The 14739-nt window shown below is 31.0% G+C and overlaps 1 protein-coding gene across 1 annotated transcript; it reads left to right on the top strand.

Moving 5' to 3' along the window:
* The first annotated feature begins 10016 nt into the window (after positions 1–10016).
* LOC114367081 lies at positions 10017–12732 on the top strand. Its single transcript, XM_028324173.1, has 6 exons — positions 10017–10247; positions 10452–10763; positions 10839–10885; positions 11534–11596; positions 11959–12091; positions 12324–12732. The coding sequence occupies exons 1-6, from the start codon at positions 10142–10144 to the stop codon at positions 12338–12340; spliced, it is 678 nt and encodes a 225-aa protein (XP_028179974.1). The 5' UTR covers positions 10017–10141; the 3' UTR covers positions 12341–12732.
* The last annotated feature ends 2007 nt before the right edge of the window (positions 12733–14739 follow it).

Genomic DNA, 14739 nt, shown 5'->3' with positions numbered 1-14739 from the left:
CCAAGGAAGAAGGAGCTTCACCACCAAGAATTGCCTTGGATAAGAAGCTTGAAGAGGATGCTTTAATGGAGGAAAAGAAAGAGAGAAGGAGAGAGCGCGAAATTGAAGGAATAAAAGAGGGAGAGAAGTGGAACTTTGAAGTGTATCTCATAAGACTTTCATTCATCAAAGTTACAACAAGTGTTACACATGCTTCTATTTATAGACTAGGTAGCTTCCTTGAGAAGCTTTCTTAAGAAAACTTCCTTGAGAAGCTTCTTTGAGAAAACTTCCTTGAGAAGCTAGAGCTTAGCTACACACACCCCTCTCATAACTAAGCTCACCTCCTTGAGAAGCTTCCTTAAGAAGATTCCTAAAGAAGCTAGAGCTTAGCTACACATACCTCTCTAATAGCTAAACTCACCTCCTTCAGATGAGAAGCTAGAGCTTAGCTATTACAAAGACTACTCAAAATGCTTCGAAATACAATGCTAAAACCCTATACTACTAGAATGACCAAAATACAAGGTCCAAACGAAGGAAAAACATATTCTAATATTTACAAAGATAAGTGGACTCATACTTAGCCCATGGACTCGAAATCTATCCTAAGGCTCATGAGAACCCTAGGGCCTTCCCTTGGATATCTGGCCCAATCTACTAGGAGTCTTTTATCCAATGCCCTTGCGGAGTAAGATTGCATCAATTTGGAGTCATGAAGTGTAAAATTGACGCTTCTATTTTTGCGGACACATGTAATTTTGGTATAGGTGCATGTATCCAATAATGATGGTGATTTTGTTGCTGCTCTCACTCATTGCTTAATTGGAAATCTCCCATCTATGAAGCTGAAGCTACTGCCCTACTCATAGCTAGTGCAAAAGATAGTTTGATTAAAAAATTGAACTAAATTATTTTATATTTAAATAGTCAAATTGATTTGAAAATTAATTCAAAATCAAACTAATTTTAAAAATTAATTCTGAATCAAACTAATTTTTAATTAGTTTTAAATTGTTCTAAGAGTGAGACCCATTTTGAATTATTTTTTGAATTATTTTTTTTCAAATAAAAAAACATTAATGTGAAAATCAGTTATCAAACTAATTTTGTAAAACTAATTCAGACTGAATTATTTTTATAAAACAGTGTCCTCCTTTTTTCTTGAAATAATTTAGGAAAAAATTAATTCAATTTAAATTTTATTACAATCTAATTGAATCCAATCCGAATTAATTTTTTTACACATGGCTACTCATAGCCATCTATTGGACCATAGACATGCACCTACACAGCGTTATATTTGAAACTGACTACAAACACGTGTACGACAACATGCTATTCCACTCTTGCTCCATCTCGAAGACCGGATCCATTAGCTCTTTTGTGAAAACAGAATTTGAGATTAGTTCATAACTCACCCTTGAATTTAGTATGCAGACAAACCAATCTAATGGCTCACTCATTAGCACGAGCATCTCGATTTTTTTGCTAGTCTGCAATCTTTTCAAAATGTTCTCAATTGTATTATCGTTGTTCTTTATAATGAGAAGAGATAATCCTTTTGCCGTAAAAAAAAGTCACAATTGAAATTCAAACTCTGAAATTTCATGTCACAAGTGAACATTAAAATACAACAATTAAATAATTGAATGAAAATGACAATTAAATAACTCATTAATGTTCAAATATAGTAAATTATTAACATTCAAATTGAATGAGTAAATACAAAATTCAATTGTAATATAATAACATGTGGTTAATATTCAAATTGAATGAGTAAATATAACATTCAAATGTAATATAATAGCTGGTGCAGTGTAATATAATAGCGTAACAATTACAATTCTAATTAAATACGCATTTAATTGAAATTGACATAACATGTGCGTGCATAAAAAAATATTTTCAATGCAAATAATAAAAAAACCTAGTAGCCCAATTAACGGCAAATTTCCCCATCTGGGGTAGTTTTATAAACTATTTCCCCAGATGGGGTCCTTTTGAAAGATTTTGCAAGATGGGGCTGTTCTTTACGTGAATAGCATGCATGCATGACCAACTCGCCAGAACCAGTGGCGAGTTTGGTCTGCAACTCCCACGTGGCAACTTGAAATCGCCACCACCACCAGCGATTCTTGTTTTGAAACCGCCAGTTTGACTGGCGGGTTGGCTGCTGCATTTTCAGGCGTTGCACAGGCTTTTCAGAAGCCTACAGGCTGCTTTTTTTTTTTTTCAGAGAAAGGGGAGTTGCAACTGCCACTGGCGATTTGAGTGCAAGTTGCAACTCCCTCTGGCGATTTAAGGGCTTTATATACTCACCGTAATTGCATGTGTACTCAGATTTTAGTTTTGAAAAAATTGTGAGAGTGTACTCAGATTTGAGCTGCGGTTTTCGTTTGTCTTTCTTCAATCTATATATCAGGTTTGTAATTTCAAAGTTATAATTTTTTTTTAAGCATGTTCTTGTTGAGCTGTGTTTGTTGAGATTTTGTTTAGATTTATCCGCATAAGGTTTTGTATTTGTTTCTTCAATCTATATTTTACTCAGATTTGAGCTGTTATAATTTTTTTTTTTTAAATTGTGAGTGGAATTCTACAATTAAAGAAATGAGGAAATGAAAATTACAATTTAATGAAAAGTATGATACGTTAAAAGCTTGAACTTGTAGTTGTAACAAAAAAATATATAGCATTTCGTTACTCATGCCACAAACATAAGGCAATGTAATAAAAATTTAATGGTCAGAAATGTAAAAAACAAAAAATTTACATGATGAATCAATTAAAAATTATTATTGTTATAACTTTTAGAATATTTATTATAAAAGGCAATAAATTTATGATGCATGATTCATCTATGAGTTCTTTTCTCAAATTATAATAAATACTAGGTTTAGTCTTTTTTTTTTTGCTAACTAGGTTTAGTCATATTTTGCTCATTTAAATTCAGTGTTGTTTTAGTTTGTGAAATTTGTTATTTTAATTAATTTATTTGTCTTTTATAATAAAATAAATTAATTATTTAATTTTTATTTAAAATTCTTAAATTGCTACTTTTATTCAGAATCTTAAAAAACTTAAGTAAATTAAATTGTTTTAAACCTTTTTATTAAAAATTACTAATTAAAACATTATATTCAACTAATAGCAACACAAGAGAAACCACTTAGGAGAAGAGAGAGTTACTGTCCTACAAAAATAAACAAACATATCAATTAAAATTAAGTTAACATATATATTTATATAACACAATAAATATTTATTATTCAATAATACTTACAAAAACAAAACGCAGGAACAAACCTGGGAGAACTTGGAAGAATAACGAAGTGCAAGAAGGCTTGCCTGTGCACTCGGGAGCTTCTTCTTTTTATAAGGGAAGGGGGAAAATTTTTTAAACAATGCAAACCGCCAGCCAGGCTGGCGGTTCCTTTGCAAATGAATTCGCCAATCGTACTGGCGATTCTGGTACGCTGCTGCACCTCCGTCCTGCACCACTGCTGCACCCTGCCCTCCTGCCTCCTGCTTGCGCGCCTACTACCTAGCTGTCAGCCTTAGGAACTCGCCAGTCAAATTGGCAGTTCCCTATGCATGGCCATATCGCTGTTGCAAGGAGCGATTCCTTCAGAATGACCAAACTCGCCAGTGGTACTGGCGGTTTGGGTGCTGCTTGCATGCATGCCACGTAAAGAACAACCCCATCGTGCAAAATGTTTCAAAAGAACCCCATCTGGGGAAATACTTTTTAAAAGTACCCCAGATGGGGAAATTTGCCCCCAATTAACACTACCAGAAAACACGGATTAGTGACCGAAAATAGCAACCGAAATATATAGGTGACAGACAGCAACTGATTGAGAGACTAAACAAGTTGTCATTTGGACAAATCAACGACGGATTTAACGACCACGTGCATGGCACCACACATGTAGTCACTAATTCAGTCGCCAAATGGTTTAAATTAGAAAACTATATTTTAAAAAGTCTAGTGGCTGAATTAGAGACCTAAGTTTTATTTGACTCAATGACCAACTAATGTTTGATCACTTAGACTTAGGAATAGCCACTTTAATGGTTTTGGTTGCTGATTATCAATTAGTGACCAAATTGGTTTCGGCCGTTGTTTTACTTGCTTTATATTTTTAAATAGCAATGGAAAAGGATTTCATCCCTAGAAAATTATTAAGCCCATACCAATTTAGCGATGATATTATTACTTCCATCATTACTTCTATTTTATTTAATAGCATTGTATATTTCATATAAAATTAAAATATAAATAATAACCACAAAAATAATTAGCATGTATTTTTTTAAAACTTTTAATTTTTTCATTTTTTGAGAAAAATTATCTAACATAAAAATAAAAATGTCTTACAACATAACTTTTTTTAAGAAAAAATCAAATAAAAGCACTTTACATGTTATCCATTTAATAGTGGTTAAACACTATTTATAAAATAATAATAAATATATTATATTTTTTTGATACAAAATAAACCTAAAACTATAAAAAAAAATCTAACATATATTAGAAATAATAAAAAAGGATAAGAATATAACGATATTCAATAAGGCCCAAGTATAAAACAAATGGTTTACCAAAATTCAATAAGGACCAAGTGGAATATTGATGATTGATTATGGTCAAATAAGATCAAAAATAAAATTAATGATTAATCAAACCTCAGTAAAGCCCAAGTGCAACATTAATAATTTACTAGGTCCAATAAGACTCAAATATAAAATTAATGATTGACCGATACCTAATAAGGTTTAAGGGCAACACTAATGATTGATTATTATCCAATAAAATTCAAGTGTGACACTTATGATTGACTAATGCTGGATAAGGCTAAGTATAAAATTAATGATTGAGCAATACCCAATAAGACACTAATGTAGCATTGATAATTAACTAAGGCCCAACAAGGCTCAAGTGTACACTATTGATTGATTATGACCCAATAATACACTGCCTGAATCTGTGACCACTAGTTTAGTCGCTATTTCGGTTCCCAAACATAGAAGCAACCAAATATTGTGACTGAAAGTTCTATATTAGCGACCGAAATATTAGGTGGCTACCAAGCTTCCAAATAAAAAATGGTCGCAAACAAATTAGTGACTTGAGGTTTTCCAACCAATTCACTTTGGTCGCTGATTTGGTGGCTAAGTGAATTAGCGACCGATTTTATACATTTAGCTTCCAGTGGCTTTTCCGCAATTTTCTAGTAGTGTAATTAAAATTCACTCCAATTAAACAATTGACTTATCCAATATTGAAAATTGCAAAAGGAATTTGAAACGCACTGCAAAAAGAAATCGAAGCTAATGATCTTTTGCTCAAGAAATAAAAATTGAATTGGGTAAATTAATTGGGAAACAAAATGAAATCAATTGGGAGCAAAATTTTGAACTCCGCTATTTTTATTGATTTAATGGGGGGTTTCAAGGACTACAAATCAAATTTTTAAAAAAATTTGGAACCTAAATCGCTCATGATCAAACTTATGTTCAGAGACTAAAAACCTTGTACAAAAAGTTAATGAGCCTTGACCAATCAAACTTTGGTTCACAAACTAAAAACTGAATTTTGGAAAATTTAAGGAACTAAAAACTTAGTTAATCCATTATTTTAATACAAGATACCCGAAGTTGGAATTTTAAGATTGACTTGATGGTTAAGGAAGAATGGAGGGGAGGAAGTTGTGGGTCTGAATATTTTTGTGCACACACTTCATTTTTAGTTGGAGTGCATTAGCAATGAACATCAAAATAACTTGTTAACTTGCATTTTCTTAAAAAAAAAAAGTGTAAGTTAATAATTTTTATGCGCATTTGCTAACACTCACTTGTTTTTTCAGAATTAGTATGTTAACAAATTACACCTTGAATGTATTTTGAGATAATTGTAGTTATTACTTGGTAACTTGAAAAAAAAAGGTGAGTGTAACTTAACAAATAGCTATATTAAAATAATTCTTTTTGCAACAGTATTTATTGTGAGATTGGTAATTAATTTTAACTTATGGGTTATTTTATGATTAATTATTGAAGAAATGAAGAACAATAAGCTACATAGAATAATTGACTTTTGCATGTTGTTATGGATTTGATTGGGGTTGGAATAATATTCAAATCAAATCATAGTGGTGATTTTTGTTTATATAGGAGAGTTGCTAGCTATTAATTTAGTAGGAGAGTAGGTAGAAGTGTTCAATTGGATAAATAAAAAATTGAGAACAAACCTAAAAATACAATATTTGTCAGAAAACAGTCCATACCATTCGTATTGCTTCGTCAAAGTTAGGTATATTGTTTAATTGGTTAAACAAAAAGTTGAAGAAAATTCCAAAAATACAAGATTTGGCATAAAACACACCAAGTCATTCGTATTTTACTTCTCAATTTATTATAAATTTTTATAAAAGAATACAAGAAAGGATGGCTTATTGTTCATCAAAAGCACGCAATAAAATACTTCACAAATTGGAACCAATTAGACATCAGTTGTAAATTGTTTGTAATCGGATTTCCTATCTCTTAAATAATATAAGAAAGTGAAAGTTTAACTAACTTGAATATCTATCTCTTATTTTCTAGTAGCCATGTTTGAAAATAACATTTCTCTTTCCGTGAGTTGCTTGGCAAGCAAAAATGTCACCGTGAATTTTAATTAGAAAATATTACAAATTAAAATTTGGATCATTTTTTTTCTTTCAACCAAATAAGCATTATTTTTATCATGCAAGGTGTTTTTGTATGAGATTACAGTTAAACTTCTGGTAGAAGTAGTTATATTTTAGCTGATTAAGATTATTTTAGACGATAAAACTTTTCTTAACTAGTTTATGATAAAATGATATTGTACCCATAGCCTATGGTATTAAGAATATTATGAACCAAGAAATAGAAACAACAACTAACATATCTTCCTCAATTAATTGAGCAAGAGCTCATGGTATTAAGAATATGATTTTTTTTTTCCAAAGACAAGGAGATAAACTATTATGATTTTTTTTATAAAAAAAAGAATATGATTTTAAAAAAATTCAAATTTTAAAGACGAAATTTTTTCTCCATATCAAATAGTCCTAACTCCTAAGTCCCAAGACAACTGCGGTGTGAGGTTGACGAGAAAAAGTGGCATCAATTACAAACAAGACCTAAGCCTAGTATATTATACTTTTGTAGGCTATCCTAAAAACATTTTAATGGTAAATGTAAATACATAATCCAAAAAAATACATATTCTAAAAAAATATTTGTAGATTTAATTTTTCAAACTATAATAAATATAAAATTAAAAGTTACTTAAAATATTAAAATTCATAAACAAAATTGATTTTTTTTTCAAATGTATACATAATTTTATAAAATATTAATATTAATTTGTGTTAGTCTAGCTTTAACAAAAAAAAGTAAGAATTAAAAAAATATTTACATCTAAATGTTTCGAAAAAGTTTGAGTAATAATTAATCTATTTGATCAATTAAAAATATAATTCCTATTCTTAGTTATACAAATATAATAATTGATTTCATATTACACAAAACAAAAAAAAAAACAAACTTTTTAAAATATACATATATGTTATTAAGGGATTCTTAATGTAATTTTTATGTAAAAATTAAATATCTCGGATGTGACCCTCGATGGCTTTGCACTTTGCAGCATTAGTTTTAGCACGGTTGCGTGGAAGATTCGATGACTGACAACTATGCGAGTATTTAATGCTTGCGCAATTTTAGCCATGTGTGATAGTCTGAAATGTTTTAGATAAATATTTTTTCATTGGAAAAAATTAAATACTTGGATAAAAAATTTATAATATTCATGTATTATTTTCATTTAGAAATTAATTATTTAAGTAAGTTATTTATATAAGTAATTTTATTTAATTTATATCTTTAAATATTTTTTTATTACATATAATTTTTTAATATTACTCTAAGCATAAAACATAATTTTCCTAAATTTTAAGTTATTATTACTATTTCCCAATTATATTCCAAAAAAAATCAAATCTCGATATTATTTTTTGAATTGAGACTCTCAAAATGTCCATATATCTATCGATACTTTCAAAGCTTCAATTGACATTACAAGATAATATTCAGAAAAAAAAAAAGCATTACAAGATAATTAACAGTAATAATAATTAATATATAATAATATAGGAAGAAATGAAGCGTGTTACACTTTGCACCGCTGAGGTTTTTGTCTTCTTATTTTAATTCAGCTTAAAAATATTTTTAATCGTTATAATTTAAGTATTTTAATTTTTAGTACATCAAACATATGTCTACATAAACAACAACTGACATGTCGAGGTGACACTTTGTTTCATGTTATTATTTAACATAATTTTTCTAACCGTTAGAAATAAATAATTTCAAAAAATATTTCAAAGACTAAGATGGTCAAAATAATTTTGTGAAGACTAAAAGAACAAAATATTCAAATTATAAAAATTAAAAAGATATAATAAACTTTATAACACACTTACGGATGAACTGTAATTCTTCCTAAGGTGTAAGCTAAATCTTTATAACTCTAGCTATAAATATTTAACTTACACCTTTGCATATTTAGCTAATTACCTTGGAGCCAATGGTATAAAGGGAGGTGCAGTCCTTATCCCAAAGATAGTTGAACAATCTTCTTTCATTCTCTAGCTTGATCTTTTAATCAGTTTGAAAAGAAAAAAATCTTCTCTTTGATATGGAGCTACTTATCATATTTAATTTAAAGATGGAACGGAACATATGATTTTTTTATCAACAATATTAATTTATTAGTTTTGTTAAAAATATTAGTTGACTTGTGATTTTTTTTAATCATTATATCAATCTTATATTTTTTTAACTCAGACATGAGATAATGAGAATCACCTCTATACTTGTATTTAGTAAGGAGTAGAACAAAATTGATGGTTGATTGAAAAGTTTTAGTAAGGATTGGATGAAGGAGGAAGTGATTCATGATAATTAATTTCATCAATTTTAGAGGTGGCTAAGGTAACTTTGTTAGTAAGTTTTCCTTCAATACACCGAGGGGCTAATTCAGCTATCGAAGAACATCTAGTCCTTCTTTTTTTATGTAGTAAAAGACGATTAATTGAATCTTTATCAACTATAAAAGCTAAATATAGAGCAGTAAAAATGACAACCTTTGAGAAGACGTGGTTATCTCATCTCTTGAATGATTTACATCTCATTTATTAAAGATGTTATAATAGTTTATCAAAAATTAAAGAAACATAATTTATAAAAAAAAAATTATATAATTATTTCATCAAACAATTGAGGCAAATCTAACTCTTATACAAGTTATGACACAAGTATAGGCTATCAATACAATTTCATAATAATTATATAATTATTTCATCAAACAATTGAGGCAAATCTAACTCTTATACAAGTTATGACACAAGTATAGGCTATCAATACAATTTCATAATAAGTTGATGTCAAATATCGGAATAACTAAAAAATGAAAAATTGAACAATAAGAAAAGATAGAAAAAAATAAAAAGATGAGTAGAAAAATTTAGACTCCAAAGTCTAACTATACTTTACTTATTATTGGATTTGAACTAATTTCTTTGATGATGTAATAAATGACTAGATTATCATGTTGTCTTCAATTAGCGCTATTATTTGATAATATACTAAAATTGTTATAAGTAACAAAAAAATTGAGGATAAAAAATGCTAAAAAAAATTATTTAAAGACTAAAAGTGAAATTTGTACTAATTTTTTAGAAAAATAATAATTAATCCTATAAAATTTAATGGTGTCACTTAATAAACGAACAAAGTTTAAGAAAAGCTTTGCACAGTAGACACATTTTTTTTTTTATAAAAATTGTCCGAATCAATAAAAGGTTGAGAATAGAATTTTTTTCCTTCTGTTTTTGATGTAGCAAATTAATTGAATCATGGGCTTTCGTTTTTAAACTGTGGGCCCAATAAACCAAAGGCCCAATCTGTTCAAATTTTCAAAACTCACCTTTTCTTCCGCGTCTTCTCTTCTCTCCGAACTCAATTCACAAATCTGCAAGTTTGGGTGAACAACGAGACCGTTGAGTTGAGTTTGAGTCCCTTCGCATTCAATTATTCATTCACAGTTTTTCATCTTCCGAAACCTAAAATGCCAAAGCGTGGTAGAACCAAGAAAACCGCGAAAGCAACCGAATCAGTAACCGAACCTCAATCTCAAACGCAGGCACCACAATTCATCGACCTCGAAATCCAAGGTTCGCATCCACACTTCATTTGTTTTTTTCGTTTCCCCTTCTTACGAGTGTGCTATTTTTCAGTTCAATTTTCTTTCTCAGAAAATGTTAGCAATTAGTATGTTATGTTAGCCGGGGATTCGAAACTACGACCTTCTTTTATGGCTCTAACCACCAAACCAACCTTATACTCTCCGTTTTGAGTTCAATTGAACTTCGGTGCAGCGATGCAGCGACAAATCGACGCGATCAGGGCGGTTCGCGACGTCGAGATCGAGCACCTGCTCACGGAGCTGCGGTTCCTGCGCTCGCGGTTCGACGGCGAGGAGCTCCGGAAGCCCGTGCTGCATGTTTTCGAAGAAACCCTACCGAATCTCGCCGTCGTCGTGAACGGCGAGTGCAACAAGAATCTGGAAGTGAAATGGAGAGAGACGGAAGGGTGTAACGATGGTGTGAATTTGCACGCTTCTTTGCTCCAAAGGCTGTCCATCGCTTCCATCCCTCGCTTCCCTGGGTTTGAATATTCTACCAATGAAGGTAGTTTTTGTTGCAAAATGTGAAGTGTGTTTGTTTATAATTGACAATTGCCAATAGGTGCTTCTTTGATGGCAGGGAGAATGAGCTTTATTGGTGCTGATGACCTGCATTTCAAGGACATTGTATGTTTGTTGTCTTTTCAGTTTTCAGTTTTTATTAGTTATTAGTTATATCTTAGTTATTCTCATACACCTAGGGTCTTTCGAATGATGAGGCACTGCTGAAAATGTTACGCGTGAGATCAATGCGATATTATTAATTCGAAGACCTCACTGACTAGTCAAACTAACGTACCTCATGTCAGAAGGCTGCTAGCTATGCGAATGTATGACGGAGGGTCATTGTGTGTAACCTTACCCTTACATATGCGAAGTGGCTGTTTCTGGATTCGAACTTATGCCCAATTGGTCACCCTCAATTCAAAGGCATAAAATGAACTTCTTCGATGTTAGCATTATTAGCCTTTAGTCGCTGTAGTATATGATAAAAAAAAACAGGGTGTAACTGCACAAGGGTTGCTATAGCATTGCAAAGAGGCTTTTTTATTTATTTGAACCTATGACCAACTGGTCACCAATGGGCAACTTTACCATTATTAGCCTTTAGTCATTGTAGTATGTGATAACAAACAGGGTGTAACTGCACAAGGGTTGCAATAATGCTGCTTTTGTCCAGCCATTCTTATTTGTAATGTGATTTGAAGTATTTGTCAATTTAAATGGAGCTGTTTTTTTGGTTCTATTTACAATTAAAATGTCTGATATTTATAGGCTTTGGAGGAACCATCTGACACTCAGACTCTAGCAGTGCAAGAAGGTCTTCAGACTCCCGGTGTTCGTATCTTATCCCTACTATTTATTTATTTGTTTGTTTTATAACTCTGGTTTATGTTGCTAAGGAACAAGTATATCCAGATGATTTTAAGTTTTAATCCCTAAGTTAACAGCTGAATTAGATCTAGATTCCTTTGAGTTGGCTTTTCCTAACATTCACTGAATTAGCAACTGAGACTGTTAGATGAAGATCGGTAGACTTAGATTTTATCTCAGTAAATCAAAATGAAAACATGTATTCGAGATTTGAGTTGTCTGATCTTCATTCAACACTTATAATGCTCAGATTGTGTGAATGTGCAGAATAGCCAACTGCACCATATTAGTTCGGTATTTAATTTGGCTCTTTAAGCTTTTTGCAGGTGACTAGTCAGAGGTTGTCAGTTGGGATGACACCCAAAACACTTAGGCTGCCCAAACCTGGCGAGATGCTTCTCTCTGTGCATGGATCACCTCTAGGTGTTTACAAGGATAATAACATGGAAGCCATACATGGTATGAAAAATGGTTGAAGTGAAAGTTGAAACTATCTTCCTGTATTATTTTCATGGTATCTATGGGTTTCCATATTTGCATAAAAACTGGAGGTTAAGTGGTAGCTCCTTTTTTCCAACAAATGTTTACTGCCCTGAAACTCCAAAGTGGCCACCTTAATGCTTCCCCTCATTAAGTATGCATTTCTTTTATCAAAGCCTTACTTAGTTCTGATATCTATTCTGATATGCAGAGTCAGAGGAGGGTTGAAGCCATCTAAATCCACTGTCCTCCAAGAAGCTCTACAAATCTTTATGTGCGCACCGAGCAATACCATTTGTCATCACTCTAGATGAGGGTTACTTGAAAATTAATGGCCCCTTGTTATTCTTCATTTTTCACTTAGCATTGAAGACTTTCAGATTTTCCCATGACAGCCAATTAGATGATATTGGCCTTCATACTTCTGCAAAATTTTGGAATGGATGATGCTGAAAGAATTCTACAGATTTGTGTGACTACTGTAGTACTTTGTAAATTTTTTTCTAATTGTATGGTTAATTTGCATTACCAGAATGATAAGGTTCTAAAAACTCTTTTGCACTGTAATTTTATAATCAAGCAATAAGATTTTTTGAGATTATCCTTTTACCAGCAAAAAACATTCATGAGATTCTATTTGGCTTGAACCCCAATGTGAATGACAAACTTCAAATCTGGACTTAGATGAGCAACCAATGGCTGGCCTTTGTGGTTTTTATTATGTTTTCTCTTTTACTTGCTAATAATTGTACCAAATACTATGAGTGATTGCATTAGCAGACTTCCACTTTTGCACATGATCAGTCCATTGAGCATGGACTAGATTTCCACGTGTGCAACACACAAAAATTACAAGTTCATTGATCAATTGAAATTGAGTAATGTACATGAATCACTCTTTATTTTAAACACCTTACTAACACCAAACATAACAATACCTCAACACGTTTTGTAGAACAGGATGAACACCTTCTGAGGTAAAACAGCACATGTTATCTTGCTTGACCAACTTGGAGCTCAAAATTCAACCTTTTAGTACTGTAAGCTATGCTGTTACTGTGAAACAGGCGCATATAAAGTACCTTTAGATAGGATTATATTGTTTAACAATTTACAGTTTTTGTTTAAGTTTTAGCTTAATTTTGAACTATTTAAAAATAATAGAGGAAAATGTGAAGAAATTATTTAAATTGAGAACCACAAACTTTTCATCGTAAATTGAAAACATGAAAAAAAAACAATGGCTTTATTCACACCTACAAAAACAATGAAAAAAAAGCTACTACGATGAAAATATACTAGTTTTAATAACCTATTTGCAAATTTCTTCGTTAGTCTAATGGTTGATGAACAGAGAGAAAAAAAAATCACAACAATACGATAAACATATGTAGGAATCATTAATAAAAATTAAAACAATAGTGCAGTGCAGAATATCGACATAAGTATATAATAATAGTCCAAGATAAGAGAGAATAAAAGCATGTCCACATATTTTAAGTACAACATACAAAAGTCACTGATAAAATAAACACATGAAATCTAGAAGTTATCATCAATAGCATAATCAAAATGTTGTTCAACATGTGCACAATCAGGTGGGTAAGCAACTCAAGAAGAGGATGAGCATTCTGATATGGTTGGAACTGCATGTCGATTCTTAGGCATGCCACAGTGGTTTGTCTTTCTCGACCAATGATATTGAATTTCATCTGATGTATCACTTATTTCAACAATTCATTTTGCTGCCATCTAACAAATAAAAACTAATCCTTAACATGTATAAAATTGATTCATAAGTATGCCAACAATATTTTAATACCTTACCACATTATGAATGGATTTAAACTCCTGACAGTATATCTAAGTATCATGACAAATTTTCGTGACCTCGAACAAATGATCTTCATTATTATAATTATTATAATATCTGCTTGTGTATTTATTAGAGAACAAAACTAGAACGGTCAAAATGAACCGTCGTCGTATTAGACCAAACGTGAAAAATGGAGAAAATGGAACGTTCGTGTCCTATTCCATATGGCTACACTTTTTGTGATTCGGCCTAGTCCATTGGTCACTTTAGCCGGCCCAAATAGTTTTTTTTGTTTTTTTTTTAAACTAAATTATATAAATTTTCAAAAAATTAAAATAATATCAAGTTAGATAGGTCTTATTTGGGCCCATTCGGCCAACCTGGATTGGTCTTTTCTATTTTAGCCACATTTTCTTTGACTTAGACCATCCTGATGACCAAATGGGTCAGCCATTCCGACTAGATCCATTTTGATAACTCTAAATGAAAATAACTCCTTATCGATTATATCCATTTTGACCAAATGGCTTAGAACATTATCTTATTGAGAATATGCTAACAATTAATAACAACCATCAGATTAAAATAAAAAATAATAAATGGTTGAGATTAAAATATTTAAAATTGAAAATTAAAATATAATATATCATCAAATTTCTAAAAGATTACCCAAACAATAACTATAAAAAGTTTATAATAAACGATTGAGATTAAAATATTTGAAGATTTAAATTAAAATCTAATATAACCTTTAAATCTCTAAAAGATTAATTAAACAAATCACGTCTTAAAAATGTCAATTATTATTAAC

This window comes from Glycine soja, chromosome 9 (genome assembly GCF_004193775.1).
Source record: "Glycine soja cultivar W05 chromosome 9, ASM419377v2, whole genome shotgun sequence".
In the NCBI taxonomy this organism is placed as follows: domain Eukaryota; kingdom Viridiplantae; phylum Streptophyta; class Magnoliopsida; order Fabales; family Fabaceae; genus Glycine; species Glycine soja.
This window is presented reverse-complemented; position numbering and strand designations above follow the sequence as displayed.

Bases quoted from the DNA above. Each gene is read 5' to 3' on its own strand.
- LOC114367081 (XM_028324173.1), top strand. From the start codon at position 10,142: ATGCCAAAGCGTGGTAGAACCAAGAAAACCGCGAAAGCAACCGAATCA. The intron at 10,248-10,451 runs GTTCGCATCCAC...ACTTCGGTGCAG, and splicing joins CATCGACCTCGAAATCCAAG to CGATGCAGCGACAAATCGAC. The intron at 11,597-11,958 runs GTTCGTATCTTA...AGCTTTTTGCAG, and splicing joins AAGGTCTTCAGACTCCCGGT to GTGACTAGTCAGAGGTTGTC.